Here is a 21,419-nt window from a genome sequence, read left to right on the forward strand (position 1 = left end):
AATTGTGCTTTGTTTTCAATGAATGAATGAGCGAACAGACATCGAGTGTTCATTGGGAGTTATGTTTTTGCAGGTGCTGGAAGTTTAAGGGGTCAGCTGGTTCTTATCACACAGGGGAAGCGAAGGAATACAACATTGCCAAGTCTGTATGGAGGAGGTGAATGCTACAACAAAAGCCAACGCTGTTTGATGGGAACGCAACTTGAGATATCCGCTTCCCCCGCCAATGCGGAAGATGACATCACAGACCAGTGAAGGAGAGGGATACAATCAATTGATGATTTCTTTGTTTGAGCCAAATTTGCATGTAGTACCTGTTAAAAACGGGCACCTGTCTAAGTCTCCCCTGTCTCTCTCACTCCTGACTTTGAGGGCACACAAATATTTTCTGTGTCAACAAGCTGAGACCCAGAATTCTGCAGTAGATCAAATTGTTCTGAATAAATCATCTGTGAGTAACTTGCCGGCTTCTTTGGTGATCTCTCTCACAACGAACATGCCAATTGTTAGGTTACAACGTTGCGCAATAAGGTAAATATTGAATTCCGTTCATAATATTTACAACTTTAAAGATAACCGTAAAATGCTAATATTAGCTTATAATATTATAACCTAACACTGTCCAAAATAAAATGCAATCCATACATGTTATATAGCGCTTTAACAACAGCTGAAGCAGGAACAAAGCGCGAACATGGATAATACGAAAATGCTACCCCCTTGTGGAAAGGAAAAAACATTGCCAGAGGCCATGGCGAACACTTAATCTGTACCTATGCATGAAAACTACAAAGCCCGAACAAATTCGGGAATGGCGCTCAACGTCATATTTTTAATTCCGAATAAATTAGTGAATGGCAGTGAATGAGGTAAAAAAAGATACATCTATCCATCCATCCATTTGCTTTTTGCTTATCCTCACGAGGGTAGCGGGCAGTGGAGAGGCCATCCCAGCCGTTTTCAGGCAGTAGGCAGGGGACACCCTGAACTGCTTGCCAACCAATTGCCGGATACAAACAAACACGCTCACGTTCACTCCTAAAAACAATTTGAGGTGTTAATTCAGCCTTCCATGGTGTTTTTTGGGATGTGGGAGGAAACCAGAGTACCCGGAAAAATCCCATGTGGGCCCGGGGAGAACATGTAAACACCACACGGTACAGCTGCACGGTGTGGTTGATGCGTCAAACACTGTAGCACCAGGCCGCTCGCATCGTATTGATATTATGATATTACGTAGATATTATGGCATGGTACAATGTTATGGGACTGCGGTACAAACGGGTTGACGGTAATCGGAAGCCGCGTGGCTCTGAAGTAGGGCAGTGACTCACACCCGAGACTCTTCCCGTCACTATCGGTCTTTTGCAGTTACTTTACCCGCAAAGTGGCGGATGAACACGGGAGGGCATACGAGGCCGCCACCGTGAGCAGGGGTGAACAATTAATATCACACCATTACTCGGACGTCAGAATCATGCATGTATAGAATGTCACGTTGCGATTTCTTGTATCCATCGACAGTCCGCAAATAGTATTGTGGAACATATGTTTTGTAAACTACACAAGCTGGTGGTATGATGCGCGCGCACACACACACACACACACACACACACACACACACACACACACACACACACACACACACACAGACACACACACACACACGCGCGCGCGCACGCTGCCTGAGGCAACAATCGGCCAAAACACACCTGAGAGCTAACCCGAAAAAATAAGTTATTTTAAGAGTATTTTAAAGGGGTGCAGAGGACATATTCTTATGAATACTTCAAAAAGCACGAAATGAGTGGTTACAATGTCGTTCTAGATAGACTACAGTGATACCTCGGTTTACGAACCCCTTGGCTTACGAACTTTTCAGTTTACGAATGTTAAATTTATGAACATTTTACCTTGGCATACCAACTATTTTTCGGGATACACATGGAGCTGCCACAATGAGTGATGTGTCGTTCGCGAACGAGCCCTTTCTCCAAAAAGATAATGGCAGCCGGCTTGATTTGGTCATCTATTCCCCACCCCCAGTCGTCGGTTAAAGCCACGTGATTGGTCAAGAACGCAGCAGCGGGGGGGGGGGGGGTTACAGACAGAGAGAGTGAAGCCATTCTCCCAAAAATAAAATGGCTGCCGACATTTTTTGTCCTCTATTCCCCGCCTCCAGTCTTCAGTTAAAGCCACGTGATTGGTCAAGAACGCCGCAGTGAGGGGAGGTGGTTTAAACATTAAAGAGACAGGCAGAACACAGAGAGAGAGTGACACAATGGATAGAAAACAGTGAAATTTGGACTTGTTTCAACTGTGATAGTTCAAAGGCAGAGTGTAGACTGCAAGGTTAAATTCCCATCAATCAGGCTACAAAAATAACGGGCACTAGCCATCAGTTCAATTTGAAATGAAAAGACAAGCAAGGGAACCAGCTATTAATTATGTTTCTAGTGTGTCTGCTTGCATCTGTTGCTGTTGCAATATCACAACTTCCAAGATGTACAACCCAGAGCTCCTTGAGACACTTTATGCAAAAAGCTATCCATTCCATCAAGCGAATGAGATAAGCTTCATTGAATCAAGCCATAGCCTTGTCTAAATGTTTGTATTTGAGACAGATAGCTATAGGTGGCAGTGCAGTCCATATAATCAGGACAATTCATTTGTGAGGGTGTAGAAGATAATGTTTTTTTAAACCACAGTAATTGCCAAACAATAAACACAGGTACCATGTCAGCTTTGAGCATATTAGCGGGAATAAGCGTTAGGCACGACAGTCAAATTGTGAACGAAAAGTTGACTACCACCCGGGCTATAATTAGCTACATCAGGAGAGGAGAAGAAAAATGCTCTCAGTTTCGCATTGGACCAAGCGTACGGTGATGTCAAAAAATGCTTCGCGGTTATTAAACAAGGCCCCAAAAACAAATTGTACAAATATTTGCATCTGTTGGGTCCGCATCCCTGTTCCCTACAAATACATCCTTTGTGAAATGTTGACAACTGACAATCAGAGTCCTAGAATGCACTCCGAGGCAATCGGGCTGCAATATTTCATCTCTTTATTGATTCACCGGCTACATCCAAGTCACCGTTTCTTACGGGAATAAGCTTGAAAACCTAAAATGGACTCTATGGATCTTTGATGCTTGATTTCAGCAAGTTTGTAACAGCCATAATACCTCCTCGCTAGCCAGCTGATGTCTTTTGAATGAAATAAATTTTCCTCACGGTGACAAAGCAGTTTTGCAGGTTCTAGCTTCACCCCCCCCCCCCCCCCGTATCCCCCTTCCTGCTGAGCTCCAGTTCCACGTCGTCCTTCACACTGGCTGCCCTGTTCCAGTTTTGTCGCCCTCTCCCGCCTTAAACATCCAATTTGAGAATCCTGTCAGGATGCCACCAGGCGAACAAAGAGAAGTAGCCAACAGGTTGTACGCACGCAAACGAGCGTACGTACATACACACTATCGCTGACCTGGATATGTCGCAAGCTGATTCGCCTCTCCTGGCAATGAGGATCATGACACCAGTCATCGTGTCACTTTCAATTCACCGCTTTCGCTTTGCTGTTTCTGCACGCGTCAAAGCGAATAATTACTCACTCGCCTCAGTCTGTGATTATAAATCCTCCTTGATACAAGTGACACTATGGGATCAAACTCTCTAGCGGCAAGCTTCTTTGATAAATGGTGAACATAATGACAGAGTGGTATAAAATTCAAACCGTGTCATCAACCTTTGTAAACATTAAGCAGCAGTATGCCCACAGCTGACATAAGTGATTGACTAATACTGACTTGAAGGGAAACTGTCAAAAATGTGCTAAGTTTTGAGGGTTCCATTTTTTTGTATGCACTTCCATCACAAGAATCTAAATTTATCCAGCGTCACCCCAAAGAACATCAAAAGATTGACTCAATTACAGGTGTTAAAGTAAAGTCCTGTGGGCCAGATCCGCCCTCTCCATGTCATGTTATGTGGCCCGCGGAAGCAAATCATCTGTGTCAACTTTGTGTTGTAGAATTGACCCAATCTCACTTACCCAAAGAAATATGTTCTATAAATCCAAAAAAATAGGTTGAAAACAGCAACATAATGATTCATTACAACCATGAGGCAACTTTTAAGTAACTCAAGAATACTTTGCGATGGCACATATGGGATTTGAAAGTGAACAGCAGGGTGACAGAAGAGTCCAGAGTATGTCCAACCGTGCAAGGGTGGACAGAATGTGTTATTATTATTATTATTATTATTATTATTATTATTATTATTATTATTATTATTATTAGTGAGACTGCATCCCACCCCAGCACGTTACAATTATCCCAGCATAACCCGGGGCCTATTCTGAGCGTGGATAATCAGCTTACCAGGTTGAACACAGTCTCCACGACGTCTCGGTTGGAAACTTCCCCAACTTCCATGAGGCCATCCAGTACGGCGAATTTCATCCGGATGCCTCGAATGGGCACAGCGGGGTTGAGCGGCAAGGCGCCCGGCGTGCTTTCGTCGCTCGCCATTGCTCAAAGGTGCGACCCGCAAGGCAGGTGGCGTCCACAGGTAAATCCACCTGTTCACCTCCAATGGCGGCGGTGATAAGTCAAAGGGGGGGGGGGGGGGGGGGAAGCGGAATTTTTGTACCTCCCCTGGTTAGTTAGTGGTCGTCGGCGGGCACATAAGCGAGAGTACGTCCTTCGCAACTCACGAAAAATAAAGTCGAATAAAAGTACAAAGAGCGTTGGGAAATGCCTCCGCCAACTACTCCTCTTCTTTTAGTCCGTAACTTGATAGCCAGCAGTCGGATTAATGCCGTCCAAAGAAAAAACAGGGCGAGTCGGTGAGGTGAAAGGTTCGCGGGTGGCAGGTAGAACCACGGCGAGCCTTTACCCCGCGACGTTCCCGTCCGTCCTCGAAAAGCGACCAAAGAGGAGCGACTTTACAACCGGCGGAAGTTGCTATTGTCATGGAGTCCGCACACTTGACAGGTAGCGCCGCCAAACTCTCGAAGCTCAGCAGACAACCACCGACTGCCACCACCTTGGGCGGAGGAGTCGGAGAATAAGCGGTGGGGGAGGTGGTGTCCGGCGGTTTCGACGAGCCCGGAAAGTGCACTCAAGGCCGGACTAAGAGAGTCAAGCGTTCGCCCAGCTGCTCGCAGCGCCTACCTTTCGCTTCCTGATTCGCTCCCCGGTAGCTCTCAGACCGTGAGCGCCATGACAGTGGAAGTCCTCGAGGTAGGGCGTTTGCGCATGCGCGGCGACGAGTGGTGACTTGGAGTGGGCTGATTCCCCGCCAGCGGCGACCGGCCAGCCAGGTGCGCGCGGCTCAGGTGGACGGAGGCGGTCGCCATTGTTTAACGTCTTCTGTTTGTCACAATTAAAATGTTAAAGTGTTACCGTTGTCCCACTTCCCATTTGATAAGCAATGAGATATGTATGAAAATGATATTGACTGACGCCACAATATCACGACCTGGAAAGCCAGTATTTGTGACCACACTAGCCCCTCGTCCATCGCGGTGTGTACGTTCCAAACCATAGAAAGTGAAATCCGCAATGTAGAAATGTGGTATTTTCCTCAATTCTAGGCATTTTATAACACGTATAGCACTGAAAAGTGGTATTCACTAAACACACTTTAAAACAACACAAACACGTCCGATGGCGAGAGAGAGCAATCTTCTGCATTATAATATGGTACAACTGGTGTTTCAAAAATTGAGTAGCAGTTGTATTAAAGGCAGCACAACACTGGCCTGTAAGGGAGTGGTTTGAAGACTCGAGTATAAGCTCTGACACCTCACTTTTATAACCCTTTTGTGTTGAAAGCAATTCTTTGACCATTCGCTGCACCGGCAGTATGCCACCATCACTTGAATTTGCATAAAATACTCTAGTGGAGCGGGCTCTCATAAACTAACATGGAAAAATACGAGTCACGGATAAACACGCTCCCGAGAATGATTGGAGGACTTGGACCGATTCTAAAATTATTTTCAGTAGTCGTCAGTTACAGTGACCTCTCCTGGCGAAAGAGTAAACCATGTGTTCGTACGCGTCATTCTTGGTGAATTCGTGTATTTATTGTGTTGTTGAAGGGAAAAGCCGAAAGGAAAAGAATATTGTGTTGTTACTGGGAGAATGCTAGGAGGAACTGTCACACTGAATGTGTGCTTGAATGACTATGGCTTTAAAATATGTTGATTTGCCTTTCAAAAATTGAGAATATCAGAATAACAGCAATTTCAAACATGGATCCTGCAGACTTCTACGTGTGCAAGCAAATATATAAACAATGGATACAGTAAATACAACACACCCAGTTGGGCTGCGTGCCTCCAGAAACGTTAAGTCATCGGGGGCAAAGTGTCAGCGCATTCCATGTATGGAGACGGCATGAAAACCAGAATAGCAAGGATGCCTACCTGTGCTGCATACATTTGCAGTTCAGTAAAAGATTACATGGAAAGTCTATTTTGAAACATTTTGAAATAAAACGCCGAGTTCTAAACCCTGCATTGAAACCGGAACCCTAGTTTTAAACCCTGTACTTTCAAACCTTAACTCTTATTGCAACCCGTAACCCTATTTTCAACCCCAAAGGTCACGACTGTACTCTAAACTAGAATCGTGAATCGATAATTATTTTAGAATAGAATGTACGAGCGTTAGTTTTGATGGAAAATTTGCCCCCAGTTCTGTGGCCATCACGTTGACACGTCTTGTTACAACTCACGCTCTCGAGTCGGTATCGCGAGAGGACATCGCAAAAGCGCCCCGAGATCTCGTCCTTTCTAACTCTCGCGTGAGTTTCTTTTTCTTCCTCTTTCACTCCCTGTAGCCAACATGGCAGTCGGCAAGAATAAGAGGCTGACCAAAGGCGGCAAAAAGGGTGCCAAAAAGAAGATGTAAGTACAAAATACAGATAGTGGTGTGTTGAATAACATGATCACCACAAATTCCGACCGAAAACTCACACAAACAATACCGGATGAGCGCGATATTCGGCGGATAAGTACGGTTACGGCTACTGTGGTGTTGCGGCCCTGTGTCGTTCGAGCTCCGCTTTAGGCTTTCTGTTTCAGTGCCCGTGGATACTCTTGGTTTAAATGTGTGTTAATTGGGTAAGTAACTTACTTATTAGGGTCCTAGTGATTGCTAGAAATTGGGTCATTCGTTTTGCTCGGTTTGACAACGGAGTCTCATTCCACGAACCTAACTCATGTTAACGCGGAGTTTGTCGGCTTCCCTTATGCTTACGAGTTATAAATCGAATACATACGTGCATATTTGAGAGTCTTAAATATCTGTAATTGAATCGAAATCTGTGGAATTAATTAAAAGCCGAGGCTTGCAGTCGGAATAAATGGCACAGGTACAATGTTGGAAACAGGTGAACATATTTCTTTGGAAGTTACGCGAAAATGTAGGACTCCTAAATTGTTCCAAATGTTTTGACAAATGGAAAGGTGTGTCAAGGCAATTTAATATGAAAGGGGGTAAATATGAAATGCTTGCATTCATTGTTTGGGTGTTTCTGAATTTGGAAGGTTGGAAAGTAGCCATTTAATCATTGAAGAATGAGGGAAATAGCTGGAAGTTTTGTCAAATCTTTTGTTGACAAAGATACACGCCAACTAGCTCAAACCGAGTCTGGATTGTGAATTAGCTCTTAGAGCCGAAAGTCACACAGAATTAGCTAAAAATGGTTTCTGCGGGATAAAAACAAACTGTCAATGTGCCCTTTCTTTCAGTGTGGACCCTTTCTCCAAAAAGGACTGGTACGATGTTAAGGCGCCGGCCATGTTCATCATTCGCAATATTGGCAAGACCTTGGTCACCAGGACTCAGGGAACCAGTAAGCCTCATTTTTATTACTTTTTGCTCCTTTAGTGCTGGAGATACATGTCTAAAATGCAACCTTGTTTTAATCAATCAGAACATTTTTCACATGCATTTGGGTGGATGTCACATGTACGCGGCGGAATTTGAGTGATGATCCCATTGACTGCGTTTCAATTGATACAGTGGTATTGATACTATATAATACTCCTGGTTGATTGCATTGAACAAATGACATCCTATCACATCGTGAAACTTCATCAAGCTATGCCTATAAACAAAAAAATATCGGTTAATTTATGTTTTGTGTTATTTGGGCTACGGTGGCAAAACAACGTGGGTTCCTGCCTTTTTTTCACCCACTGGCATCCAGATGGCCTCAAACCTTTCATAATGTTGTCTCCGCCGTGTTTTTTACACTCTCCCAGGAATCGCCTCAGATGGTCTGAAGGGTCGTGTTTTCGAGGTGAGCCTTGCTGACCTGCAAAACGACGAGGTGGCCTTTCGTAAGTTCAAGTTGGTCACGGAAGACGTGCAGGGCAAGAACTGCCTCACCAACTTCCACGGCATGGACCTGACCCGTGACAAGATGTGCTCTATGGTCAAGAAATGGCAGGTAATTTTTTAAATGGCAAAGAAACACTACGTGTACCAAAAAATATATAATATGTAGAAAAGTCGATTCAAGAATCAAAATACTTGTTCCTTGCAGCTGTGTCGGTCCCTAAACTTTGTGTGGGGCTTTGGATGTTTCTCTCTCAGACCATGATCGAGGCCCACGTGGACGTGAAGACCACGGACGGCTACCTCCTACGTCTCTTCTGTGTTGGCTTCACCAAGAAGCGCACCAACCAGATCCGCAAGACCTCATACGCCCAGCACCAGCAGGTGCGCCAGATCCGCAAGAAGATGGTGGAGATCATGACCCGCGAGGTCCAGACCAACGACCTGAAGGAGGTCGTGAACAAGCTGTAAGTCAGAATCATCTTATTGGCCAAGTATGTGCAAGGAAGTTGTCTCCGGTAGAACACGCTGCACTTGTATCATCATAAAAAAGACATGGCAAATGAGTATGGTGGACACTGATAAAGGCTAAACTAATCAAAGCTGATCAGATTCATTAGTGTAAGTGGTAGCTTTCAGGAATAACTGAGACAATGTGCAAAGTATCAGGCAGACAGTGGTTCAAGTGAGTACAGAGCTGGAGCTACCATGATTATAACGGGATGTTTTTCCGCAGGGTTGTGCAAAATTGCAACAAGGCACTGTACAGTTGTGTCTGTGTAAGCTCTCAGTTCTACAGGAGTTGTCCATCGATGAGGTTTCTTCAGCCATCATCTGTACTTTGAAGGTCTTGGACGTTTCGCTTATCCAAAAGGCTTCGTCAGCGAACTAAAATTTGCTGGTAGTTTTGGCCCTCTATATATCCCTACTGTCCAGACGTGGCAGTGTCAGACTCTGCTATGATAGGTAAAACAGCAAACCCCTTCACTGAATCGCCATGGTGGGGTGAGGTTTAATACCAAAGCAAATGGGGCAATCAGGCCAGTCGTAGACCCCATCATCAGGCGGGACAATAAAAGTAATCAGTGTAGCCTCGGAATCTGCTCCCCCCAACCTGAGCAGGCACCTATCATAGCAGTCTGGCACCGGCACGTCTGCACAGTGGGGGTATATATACAGGGCCAAAACTACCAGCAAATTTTAGTTCACTGACGAAGCCTCTTGGATAAGAAGCGAAACATCTGACACCTTCAAAGAAGTACAGATGACGGCCGAAGAAACCTTCTCATCGACTGTACAGTTGTGTTTGGGTTACTGTTTGGAGAGTTAATGGCTTGGGGAAGAAGCTGTTTAAATGTTTGCTGGATTTCGTGCAAATGGATCGGTAGCGCCTGCCTGAAGGGAGTCGCTGGAAAAGGTGGTGAGCAGGGTGCGGAGAGTCCAGTCGGACTTTCCGCGCCGTTGTTTTAAGTCTTGCAGTGTGCAAGTCCTCGAGAGTGGGTAGTGGCGCGTTGTTGGTGTTTTTGCGTTGTTGTCGCCCTGAAATAAACTAACATTTTGGTATTTGTTCCTCCACCCCCCTTCAGGATACCTGACAGCGTTGGTAAGGACATTGAAAAGGCCTGCCAGTCCATTTACCCCCTTCACGATGTCTACGTCCGCAAGGTCAAAATGCTGAAGAAGCCCAAGTTTGAACGTAAGACTTGATTGCTCCAATTGAATCTTGCCCATACAAAGTTGATCTCAGTGTTTTGTACGCACCCCCCATTCGGTTACAATGTTTCGGTTGTTAAATGCCCATGTTCCTCCCACAGTGGGCAAACTGATGGAGCTCCACGGCGAGGGCAGTTCAAGCAGCGCTGCCAAAGGATCCGGAGATGACACCGGAGCCAAGGTGGAGAGGGCCGACGGTTATGAGCCCCCCATCCAGGAGACTGTCTAAAAAAAGCAATGCCCTGACAGATTTAATAATTAAAAAGTGTAAATGACCAACATTTGACTTGTATTGTTAAATGAAAAGCATGACATTTTGAAACACACGTGAAATTGTTGTGGAAATGCAATTCACTAACAAACCACTAGGTAGCGCCATTGTACACCTTTTATTCAAGTATTTTGATCGTCTAGGACATGGGTGCTCATTACGTCGATCGCGGAGGTAGTACTGGTCGATCGCAGCGTGACAGTAAAAAAAAAAAAAACATTTATCAGCCTATCAAACGTCCCGTCACTTGATTGACATACAGGGCAACCATTCTGAACTGAATTTTTACCTTTAGGTCGCAGTGCATGCGTAAACAACGGCGCTAAACGCAGCAAAATTTACAAGCTAGTCAGCGAATTACCTCAGATTTTAAGACCTTGCTAAAACATATGGTGATCAAAATGAGTGAGAAAGCGGGTCCACCATGAATGATGAACATTTGGAAATGTGCTTGAGGCTGGCTGTCAGCAGCTACTGTCCGGACTATGCATCCCTGGCTGATTCAATTCAGTGCAAGTCATGAAAGTAAACTGACGTAATTACAAAAAAATCCATCCATTTTCCGTACCGCTTATTCCTCATTCGGGGTACTGGAGCCTATCTCAGCTGTCTTCGGGCACGAGGCGGGGTACACCCTGAATTGGTTGCCAGCCAATCGCAGGGCACACAAAGACGAACAACATTCACTCTCACACTCACACCTAGGGACAATTTGGAATGGTCAATCTGCCTGCCGTGCATGTTTTTGGAGTGTGGGAGGAAACCGGAGGACCCGGAGAAAACCCACGCGGGCCCGGGGAGAACATGCAAACTCCTCACAGGGAGGCCGGACCGGTGACCTCTGCACCGTGAAGCCGTTGTGCTAACCACTGAACTACCGGGCCGCCCATTACAAAAAAATGTTAATAGTTATTTATTATGTTACGTATATGTAGTTATTATGTGTGTTGTGCAATATTGGCTTATTCAGTTATGCAAGGTACATCAACATACATTGTACATACAAAGAATCCTTAAAACATTTGAAAATAATTATGTTTTGCATTTTTGTCGTGGGTAGATCATTTTGACTTGGTAGTTTTTATAAGTAGCTCGTATGCTGAAAAAGTGTGAGCACCCCTGGTCTAGGAACACAACACACAATTCTATCAAAGTAATGCAGTAGAAAATATTCTGTAATGTTAAATACTGCATTGTGCAATGAGCACTTGAAGTTTGAGTCAGAACTTCAGAGGACTTGAATGTAGTTTTTAGGCACTAAGGCCCGTTGGCCCCTCAAGTCACCAAGGAACCATTCATCGTTGATTGACTCCAGGTTAGTGATGATGTCCCCGACCTGTATCAGAACCAGTTGTACAATGTCAGGAACGTCCATTTCATTTTTATACGTTTTAAACATGGTGGGGGTGCTTAGGCCACCTGCAAAGAGAGCTCCTCATCACAGTCTGAAATGAATTCGTACATGGCCCTTCCCTTCAATCCGCCATCTTCCAACTCATTAGTTGGCAACTTGGGGCCTGTCCAAAATTCAGAATTTGGGTAAGAATGGTCACTGACAATGAATGTAAATATGCTTTAGAATCATGAAATCCGTGTACAGTAAGTTCTTCCTGCTTTGTTAAATCACTGAAAGCATATTTTAAGTAGCAGCAAAATCAGGAAATTACAACTTTGGGCTGCTTGTAACTAGGTAGAATTTGTAAGGCTCAATCATTCTTTTCCTTTCGGCTTTTCCCTTCAAGGGGTCACCACAGCAAATCACTGTCCTCCATCTTTAGAGGTTTGATCCGCATGTTTGTTTTGGCCAAGCTTTTACGTCGGATGCCCTTGCTGACACAACCCTCTGTATTCATCCGTGCTTGGGACCGGCAAAAGAAGACATATGTCCCTTTGTGGCTACTGAACAAGCAAGTTGCTCAGTAAAAGGCTCCCAAGCACAAAATGGTAATCGGCACAGCAACATTCAAAAAAGCAAAAACAAAACTATACTGATAAGGCTCAATCATTCATACCTCAAAAATTAAAAAGAAAATTAGCTGATTTCTAAAAATAAAAGTTATGCTGGGTGTCATACCTGTGCGACTCTCGACAAAAACCGTGGGAAAGAGTCCTTCTTTGCCGTTGAGTCTCCCGCAGCTCCATTCGGCGTCGACGTGCCTGGTGACGAGAATGCGGTCGCCCCGCTTGAAGGACAGCTCATCCTCCGCATTGGCGTCAAAGTCATGTTGAGCCAGTGCCCACTCCACTGAGGACTGAGGGGGCAACACAGCAATCATTTTATTGGTTCTGACAACCCCTGCTTTCGACAACCTTAGCGACACAAAAATGTGCCACAGAGACAGAAATTAATATTAGAACGCCGTGGATGTTTTTGTATTTTTAAGTTAGCTGAGCCAATGGCAACCCAAGATGGCTGCCTGTGGTGTCATGTCTTGCCACAGCCAGTGTCATTTTTAGTTCTTTGTTATAATTATTTCTTTGAAAATAAAGAATATATCACAATGAGTATTATGACATAATTTGTTTACATGTTATCCGCCTTTTGTGTACGTGCTAACAATTAGCATTTTCGGCAGGTGTATCGAGGTTCGTTGAAGGCAACATAACTTGTTTGATTTCAATCTGTATACAGTGATCCCCCACTCCTTCGCGGTTCAGTGCATGACGGATTTTTCAGTTACAATAAAAACGTTCAGAAAAAAATGCCAAAATGACTCAGTAGCTTATTTGGGTCCCAGCGCTGACGTCGACAAACGACAGCACAATATCCCATGATATACAGCCATGTGGCTGTGCATCTTCTCAGCCCCTCCCAGCCCCCCATCTGTCTAATCACGTGGGTTACTGTTTGGGGGGGTGGGGGGGGGGGGCGTCTCTGTGGCGTCGCACGTGCGCACCGTGGCGCAGACGTGTGTACGCCTTTGAAGTGCGCCTTTCAACCATTTCAATCAGTGACGTGCGGTGAGGTTCATGGCTGGTGAGGCACTGACGTCATCGATGACGACACCGCTCGTCTCTACTTAGTATTTGAACGGTAAATTCAGCGATTTAAAAAAAATCGTAAAACGGTGAAGTTAAATGGACAAGAACTTTAAAGTACAAATCACTAAATACATCTAACTGTTTAATTTATTTTTTCATTTGATATTTCCATGACAGCTTTCCATGATGACAGGTGAGGCACTGCCTCACCTGCCTCCACTGACTGCACGTCACTGATTTCAATCACGGGGCAGATTCACTCGGACTCAGAAAGACACACACACGCACACGCACACACACACGCAAGCAGACTTGCAGAGTCCTGCACAGCGTCGGACAGAGTTCACAGCACGACTTGCTCGGTTCCACGCCACAATGAAGCTCTGGGATACATCTGTGTGTCACTTGCTTGGGAGATCTGACAACTAGCCTACTCTCGATTAAAGAGAAACAACAAACTCTTTATCTCTACTTTGCGGGTTTTCACCTAACACGGGGTTCTGGTCCCCATTAACCGCGATAAAGGGGGATTATTGTAATGTTGTTTTTTTTTGTTCACTGCAGCAGTACACGTCAACTGGGTGTGGAAGTTTGTCGCCACTTTTTGATTTATTATTTCCTATTTACTAAACTGCTGCCTATTGTGAAATGAGCGTACATATCTCAAATTTGCAGTCATAAGTCAAAATTTAAAAAAATCGTCCAAATGAGAGCTTGTATTGTAAAAAAAATATATGGGCTACCTGAACTGGTTGGACCGCTTCTGGCTGATGACTGGCCATGCCTGTGAAAGAAGTGACACAGAATTTAGAAGTCACAATACGTGGGAAACTGAGTCGGAGGATTGCAATTACTGTACTCCTCAACACAAATTCAGATGACTTTGCTTTTGTTTGTTTTTTTTCTTACTTTTGGTCAGCAGTTTTGGCAGGTAGGCGGAAATGGGGATTAACAGTTTTTTAAAAAATGTTGGCTGTTTTTCCAAAAAACAAAAACATATTTTCTCTCCATTATTTCAGATAAAAAATTTGCTCCTCCTGACAAAAACCTCTGCATTTATGCGGGCTTGGGACCAGCACAATAAGACATTGATTTGTGTCCGCTTGTGGCGACAGAACAAGCAAATCTGTAAACTTAATAAAGATGAAGATGCTGAGTAAATGGCTTCCAAACACAAAATGATCATCGGCACAGCAGCATTCAAACAAAGCAAAACTATACTCACAATAATACAGAGATAATAATGCAAAATCCCCGCCAATGGACGCAATTAAAATATTTCTCATTGAATTATGTATAAATGTCTTCATTGATTTTTTTTTAACCATTCACACAATATTTAAAAAAAACTGAAAAAAACAATTATTTCTGCCTGTACAAGGGCACAATGATTATTTTTGGTGCATTACATCTTACCTGGTAGTGCGACCCTGATGTGATTCATCATACCCTGATGCCAAGTGGGCGCTGACGGTAGATCTTCAACGACTTCCACAAGATTGAGAGGAAAAATTCCAGAAGCGGCGCCCAACTGCCCGCGAGCCCACTCGTCGCCTACGTAGCCTTGCAGTCGGATCAGGTCGCCCTCCTTGAACAACAACTCCTCCTCGCTTTCGCCCTCAAAATCAAATTTGGCCAGGCATCTGGGTCCACTTTAAATAAAAGGATATGTATGGTGTATATAAAAAGTCTACACACCCCTGTTGAAATGCCCTTTTTCTAAAGGACAACCAACGTTTTATAGCATCTAAAATACCCAAAATACGCCGGCGGCTTTTTGGTGCAACACAAGGTCACCAGACCAAACAAGTACAGCAAAATTCTTTGACGTGATGGAAGGACTGCTACAATGCGTCTCTTTTTTTGGTCAGGGGCGTTCCTTTCGTGACGTCACATACGGACTCGTCACCAACTCAAAAACAAGACTTCCTCAATATTCAGAGCGAGTCTTAAAAGGTAAAATATAGCTATATGCGGTGGAATCTTTGTAAAATACGCTCAGTAGAAGTCATTTGAAGCCATTTTACAAATTATGGACACAACTTGTCCAGAGACGTCGGTTGTCCTTTAAGACAAATTATTTCTCAACCTCTCCACCATTAACGCATCAACAAATAAAAAATGTATGCTTCATTTTTGTTAAAGTGGAGGGCATCACAAAAATTGAAATAATTCTTGAAATAAAAGAAAAATTACGTGACTGTTGCAGAGAGTGGCTTCGGTTTCTTCTCAGGAGCAAGTTTTGGTGGTGCATCCGACTTATTGGAAAAAGACAACATTGATCATGTATTTGTACGATTCTAATGATTAGGACGATCACTTACCTACCAGCACTTTGACAAAGTTAACAGGGAAGTAACCAGTAGTTCCTTTACAAGTCCCCCTGTACCATTCACTATCCACCCGCTCCACCATGTTGATGATGTCACCGGCCTTCAAGCCCAGCTCTCCTGGACCCTCTATTGTAACAAAAAAGTATGACTACATATAATGTTTTTTTTAAATCAAGCACAGATCAAGTTATATCAGAGTGTTATTTCGGAACAAGCAGAAAAAGTTAAATTTGTATTTAATTGTAGTATATTGTGAACTAGTAGCAATGCTAATGGATGCTAATCTAACTTTTTCTGTCTGCCTGCAACATCAATTTCCTAAATAATCAAAGCAACTTCGACGATGAATCATTCCCAACAAAATAAATTAACTTAAAAAAAGAACAAATACATTAATATAAATGGATGAATAAATAAACGAGTACGTGAATGAATGGATGAATAAATAAATAGATAGATGAAAGAATAAACGAGTGAGTGAATGGATGACTAAATAAATACATAAATGGACAAATAAATATAAATAAATGAGTGAGTGAATGGACAGCCAGACAGACAGACAGACAGACAGACAGACAGACAGACAGACAGACAGACAGACAGACAGACAGACAGATAGATAGATAGATAGATAGATAGATAGATAGATAGATAGATAGATAGATAGATAGATAGATAGATAGATAGATAGATAGATAGATAGATAGATAGATTTAAAAAAATAACTGAGTGAGTGAATGAATGGATTAATAAATACATACATAAACGGATAAATAAATGAGTGAATAAGCTGATAAATAAATAAATAAAAGAAAATACATAAGTGAGTGAATGAATGAATGGATGTATGAATAAATAAATGAAAGAAAATAAATAAATGAGTGAGTAATGAATAAATAAATACATAAATGGATAATCGAACAAATAAATAATGAATAAAAAATAAACAAATAAATAAGTAAACAAATACATGATATTGCCACCTGGAGTGAAGTCATGCAAGGCTTGAACGTTGAGTCCTTTTTCTTGTGTGCCAGTCTCACTCACACCCTGCACAAACAACCACAGTCTCCATGTTTACGCACCATGTTTCGGGCCCAGCCAACGTGAAAAATTACTTGAGGGGCACCGTTACGAACAAGCCTTTCGCATCCTACCGAGCAACACGCGACTAGACAAATGTAACAAAGTGGCCTATTCCGTTTTGTCTTTAGGAAGTCATCAGATGACGGCACGCATCATCGGATGACGGTAATATGGTTGACTTTGCCATTGCCTAATATTCCACTTATTTGCTTTCAAGTCATCATACATCAGCGCTAAGAAGCGTGACCCATAGAAGTCTGAGCATTCAGATAATCTTGCCTGAAAGACTTTGGAATTCCTCCTGCGTTTGTCAGAAGTCGCATCAACAATAAATACAAGGGAACCAGTTTGACTAGCAGCCTAGCACAAATGCTATCATAAATTCATCATCTCACCTGGAATGATAGTTCTTCGGTGTAGCACCTGTTCGAATCTGGGGCGGCGGATCCGTGCGGAACCTTATGGAAAGGACACACACACACACACACACAAAATTCACTGGAAACACAATGACAGCAACATTGACCTGCTTTTTTTCCCCACGATCTTCTCACAGTGTATTTGTCATAGAGACGATGGCCTTGGACAGGTCTGGGAGGCAGTAGGAACCCTTTGGTGGGCTTGGTGGAGCGCACGATGGGTGGCGGTGGTCTTCCGGGACCGGGTTTGGCAGCAGGTGGTCGCGGCGGGAGAGGTTTTGTGATGGCTCGTTGCCTGACATCACAAAATGGATCATTTCAATCGTGAAATAGATTAATCAGATTTTTTTGTTTTGCTTCCACTCACTGATTTGGCAGCGATGGAACCCTCTTGTTCTTTACTAATCCCTGTAGAGAATAATGAGGATTTATGCTCTGTGTGGCTTTTGTGCTGGTTCCCAGCCTAGCTAGCGATTCAATAGCATTCCAATGTCAACTGTAATGCACGGATCGAAGAATTTAGGCGGACTCCGTTCAACTATCATCAAGTTCAGAACCTCAGATTCAATCGTACTGTACCTGAGTTGGGATGCTGGGTAAAGACTTTTGTCTGGGAATGGTTGTCCTATCTGGAGCGCCGACGGGTTTCCGAGCAGGAAGTGGAGGAGGGTCGCCCAGAAGACTCTCTGTGGCTGATGGGAGATATCACCCGTTGTGTCCACCCGTGCTTTGAGTGTGTACTTTGTATAACTTAACCAAGCTGGGGGTGCTCACCAATTTGGCTAGGGACTCTGATAGTGGTGGGCCGTCTTGTTACGGGTGCCCTCGCCTTGGCAGGAGCCGGATCTGAGATCACATTTCAATGCGTAATGAGTAGTTTTATTCGCATCATAGCTACACGTGGCTAGCTATTTTGTCAACTTTTGATGTACTAAACTTAGCCTTAAGACTACGGTCAAGATTTTTGTCAAGACAATACTAGTTTGTTTCACATTTTGGCTGTTGATGGCGATTGAACAGCAATTTTCCAACTAAAATAGATTAGCTACTTTCACAACATGAGCTATCGGTGATTTTAGATGGAATTGTGTTTGACTCACAGCACAGTTAAATTTGTTCATTTCGATAAAACGTGATCCAAGTACTTCAATATTCATGCGGAATGACAAAATTCACGATGTGGTGTTCTGATCCTAGAAACTGTCATAGTTGCAATTTATTGATGACGCACGTGAAGCTGAGTACCCACTGTCATCTTCATCCCAATACAAGCCTGACAACAATTCAAAGGTAAAATTCAAAGTTTATCCAATTCCAAACCAAAATTGGACTCACTTAGGGGCACATTTTCGTCAATCCTGAGAACGGCGGCGGAGTTATGGTTGTTGATGTTGAGGTTGGGCTTCAGATGTTCCTTGGGTGACATCACTGGGATTCTCGGTGGCAAGAGTGGCGCCTCGTCATGGATGCTGTAATCCCTGGTTAACACTGCCGGCCGCGAGCGCTGCGGGGGTCCACCTTTTGTGAGCAGGTTCTCCAATTCTTCTCGCATGGGATTTCCAGCAAGTTTCTGGGGCGGTTGAGGTTTGAAAACCGGCGGTTGATCCTGGTTTGATACATTTTGACTGTCCTGAACCAAAACAAATCTGGAAGGTAGTGGTGGTTTGGGGGACACCAATGGTTTTGCGGGTTTTCTGGGAAGAGGCTGCGGTCTGGTAGGTTCGGAGGCACTCCCGTGGTCAGGGGTGATCTGGCTTTCAAAGGCCTGGATCCTGGACTGTATGTTTCGCTGACTGTTCATCTCGCCATCGACCCGTTTCTCTGGATTAGCTCGGTCTCCGTTCGGACTAAAGGCGTCCAGCAGCTCTTTCAGATACTCATTGGAGGAAATGTTATCTGTGAGGAGCTCAGCGTCTTCAATTTTGACCAATGTCTGAATGTTTCCTTTGGTTTGTTTTTTGGATTTTATGCGAGGAAGGGGGACAGGTCTGGGTTCTAAGACAGGAATAGGAGAAATTGTTGCACTAGGTCTTGGATCAGGTTGCTTCGGTGTTTCCCAGTAAACGGTGACTGATCTTTTGCAGCGCTCTCCCGACTCCCGTCTTTCTTCTGACCTGTGTGGACCACTATTGGAAGAATCTTCGGGTCTGAGCAAAGATGGTCTTGGTGGTTTTTGCGGCTTTCCGCCTGAAGAAGAATCACAATTAGGAAGGCTTTAAAATAGAATAGATCCACAGTCCAACATCTATTGGTTTTACCAAGTGATTTTTCCCGGACGGTGTCAGTCTGTGTGAAGCAGGACGCGGTGATACATGGAGACAATCGTCGGGGAACCGCGGTGGGCTGGGCAATGTGCTCCTCTTGGGACTTTTCTTGAATCTCCTGGTCATAGGAGGGTGGGGGCTGAATCATGAAAAACAGAAAAATAAGCATGACCATTTCTCAATTGGTTTTCATTTTTAAATGCCACAGAATCAAGGCTCCCAATGTCCCAAAGACAAGTAACCCTAAGTGCCACCATTTAAGGGCTCGAAGAACCCACCTACAATCTACAATATTTGTCCTTGACACCAAATTGGTAGCCTACAAAAATATGATAAAATTGTATCTAATAAATTACTTCTGAGTTGTACTTAATGGAGGTTGGTTCCAGAGGATGCTCAGAAGTTTTATAGTAAAGAATTAGAGTAAACCCAAATTCCTCACATGAACATTATAAAGAACCAAGATAGACCAAACCTGTATCCCTGCGGACCAACTGGATTGAGGGTCAGAAGAAAAAAAGACGGGCGATGTTGAGAACCCTTTGTCATCCAAAGAAAGTCCGGTGGCGATCGTGATCTCCGATTGCCTACAAAAACACAACGCATCATCCAGCGTATTAAACCCCACAGCGCACCAGACATAGTCTAGCACAGTCTGCATTTGTCAAAGAAAAGACTTTTTAAATACCTCGGGTCTCTTGCGTTGTCAATAAAAAGGTTTGCCCAAGTTGCAAATCAACTTACCAGGAATGCAAAAGATCTGCTTTGCTTCTGTCAAGATCTGCGAATGTGAAAAGAATGTATTTTTATGGGTGTTGGGTGCTATATCCATCCATCTAGTTTGCCCTTGCCTAAAACTCACATTTTTATAAAGTACCCTATTATGGAACAGTATTTTTTCCAGCATAGTCATTAGGATTAAAAATTAACACACCGATTCAAAAGATTTCTGATTACCATCAACAAATAAATAAATAAATAATTCTAGAAGTCAAACTCAAAACGCTCATGTGGCATAAAGCAGATGCAATCATTTTTTACAATTAAAGAATGATACTTTTAAAATTCACATCAAAAGCACCTGTCACATCTTCAACAGTTTCTTGCTTTCACTCACCTTCTTCAACGACACCAATGGCTCGTGTTCAGCCTGACAAAGCTTTTCCAGCAACCACCACTTCCTTGTTTACATATACATTAGTACAAACGCTGCCTATTGTGAAATGTACCTCGCCTTGCGACCCACGGTGGGCTTACCTGCTCAGTCGCTATATGGACTACAATTAAGTCCACCATTAACACAGTGTTTCCAATTTAAATCCTCTTTGACAGATTACCTTTTAAGCCTGAATAGGTTTGTGCCAGCGCGTGTGTGTGGGTGTTTTCGTGGTGTATGTCTGATAAAAGGCACAAAAGTCACACACCCACAATCACTATGTTGCACCAATCGCATTAGGTGGAATGCGGTCAGTCGGGAAGTGGAGTTCATACCACTCGACAATGCATGCATGCATACAAACATACATACAAACAAAAGATACATACAAATAAACATACATACATACATACATACATACATACATACATACATACATACATACATACATACATACATACATACATACATACATACATACATACATACATAAAGCACATTTTTGCTCACTACAGATAAAAATGACAAGAAAAAATGCAGGTAATCTCATACCTGAAAGAAAAAAATTAATTGCTGAAAATTTGATACACATTTGGGAGTTTTTTTCCTAAATGCAAAAATTAAAATAAAAAAATGAATTTAAAAAAAGGATAATAAAAAAATGGATTTGTAACCGACTGAGTTAATTTTACAAGTCAGAAAACACAAAAACATTTCCCATTGGGTTAAATGAACCCTGCAAGAACCCCCCCCCCCCCAAAAAAAAAAAAACACATTAAAGAAAAGAATACAACTCTTCTTTTCCTTTCGGCTTGTACAACTGGACTTCATAAAAAAATTG

At 43.3% G+C, this 21,419-nt stretch overlaps 3 protein-coding genes across 9 annotated transcripts in view; 1 reads left to right on the plus strand and 2 right to left on the minus strand.

Annotated features, from left to right (window-relative positions):
- The window catches only part of lrba (LPS-responsive vesicle trafficking, beach and anchor containing), a 181,035-nt gene extending 174,400 nt beyond the window's left edge, over positions 1–6,635 (minus strand). For all 7 annotated transcript variants that reach the window (XM_089006279.1, XM_089006285.1, XM_089006284.1 and 4 more), the window contains exon 1: positions 4,380–6,635. In XM_089006279.1, the coding sequence (XP_088862405.1) occupies positions 4,380–4,529 (150 nt within the window). In that variant the 5' untranslated portion in view covers positions 4,530–6,635. The remainder of the gene's footprint in view (positions 1–4,379) is intronic.
- Positions 6,636–6,765: 130 nt separating this feature from the next.
- On the plus strand, positions 6,766–10,346 carry rps3a (ribosomal protein S3A). The gene is made up of 6 exons (XM_089006289.1): positions 6,766–6,916; positions 7,763–7,866; positions 8,279–8,466; positions 8,613–8,821; positions 9,941–10,050; positions 10,169–10,346. The coding sequence occupies exons 1-6, from the start codon at positions 6,855–6,857 to the stop codon at positions 10,294–10,296; spliced, it is 801 nt and encodes a 266-aa protein (XP_088862415.1). The 5' UTR covers positions 6,766–6,854; the 3' UTR covers positions 10,297–10,346.
- Positions 10,346–20,203, minus strand: sh3d19 (SH3 domain containing 19). The gene is made up of 17 exons (XM_089006287.1): positions 20,167–20,203; positions 19,898–20,009; positions 19,417–19,540; positions 18,494–19,345; positions 17,933–18,004; positions 17,738–17,850; positions 17,526–17,566; positions 17,294–17,453; positions 17,135–17,197; positions 16,637–16,703; positions 15,649–15,779; positions 15,517–15,578; positions 14,737–14,972; positions 14,064–14,104; positions 12,413–12,590; positions 11,758–11,855; positions 10,346–11,674 (listed from the first exon to the last, which is right to left on the minus strand). The coding sequence occupies exons 4-17, from the start codon at positions 18,957–18,959 to the stop codon at positions 11,567–11,569; spliced, it is 1,836 nt and encodes a 611-aa protein (XP_088862413.1). The 5' UTR covers positions 18,960–19,345; positions 19,417–19,540; positions 19,898–20,009; positions 20,167–20,203; the 3' UTR covers positions 10,346–11,566.
- Positions 20,204–21,419: the final 1,216 nt, after the last annotated feature.

The sequence above is a fragment of the Hippocampus bargibanti genome, linkage group LG10, assembly GCF_051943395.1.
Source record: "Hippocampus bargibanti isolate YZ-2025 linkage group LG10, ASM5194339v1, whole genome shotgun sequence".
NCBI classification, from domain to species: domain Eukaryota; kingdom Metazoa; phylum Chordata; class Actinopteri; order Syngnathiformes; family Syngnathidae; genus Hippocampus; species Hippocampus bargibanti.

Coding starts and splice junctions, on each gene's coding strand:
- rps3a (XM_089006289.1), top strand. CDS start 6,855: ATGGCAGTCGGCAAGAATAAGAGGCTGACCAAAGGCGGCAAAAAGGGT. Junction 8,467..8,612: donor CTATGGTCAAGAAATGGCAG/GTAATTTTTTAA, acceptor TTTCTCTCTCAG/ACCATGATCGAGGCCCACGT. Junction 10,051..10,168: donor GAAGAAGCCCAAGTTTGAAC/GTAAGACTTGAT, acceptor TTCCTCCCACAG/TGGGCAAACTGATGGAGCTC.
- sh3d19 (XM_089006287.1), bottom strand. CDS start 18,959: ATGAACAGTCAGCGAAACATACAGTCCAGGATCCAGGCCTTTGAAAGC. Junction 18,005..18,493: donor TGACGAAAATGTGCCCCTAA/GTGAGTCCAATT, acceptor ATGTGATCTCAG/ATCCGGCTCCTGCCAAGGCG. Junction 15,780..16,636: donor CTTGCATGACTTCACTCCAG/GTGGCAATATCA, acceptor TTGTTACAATAG/AGGGTCCAGGAGAGCTGGGC.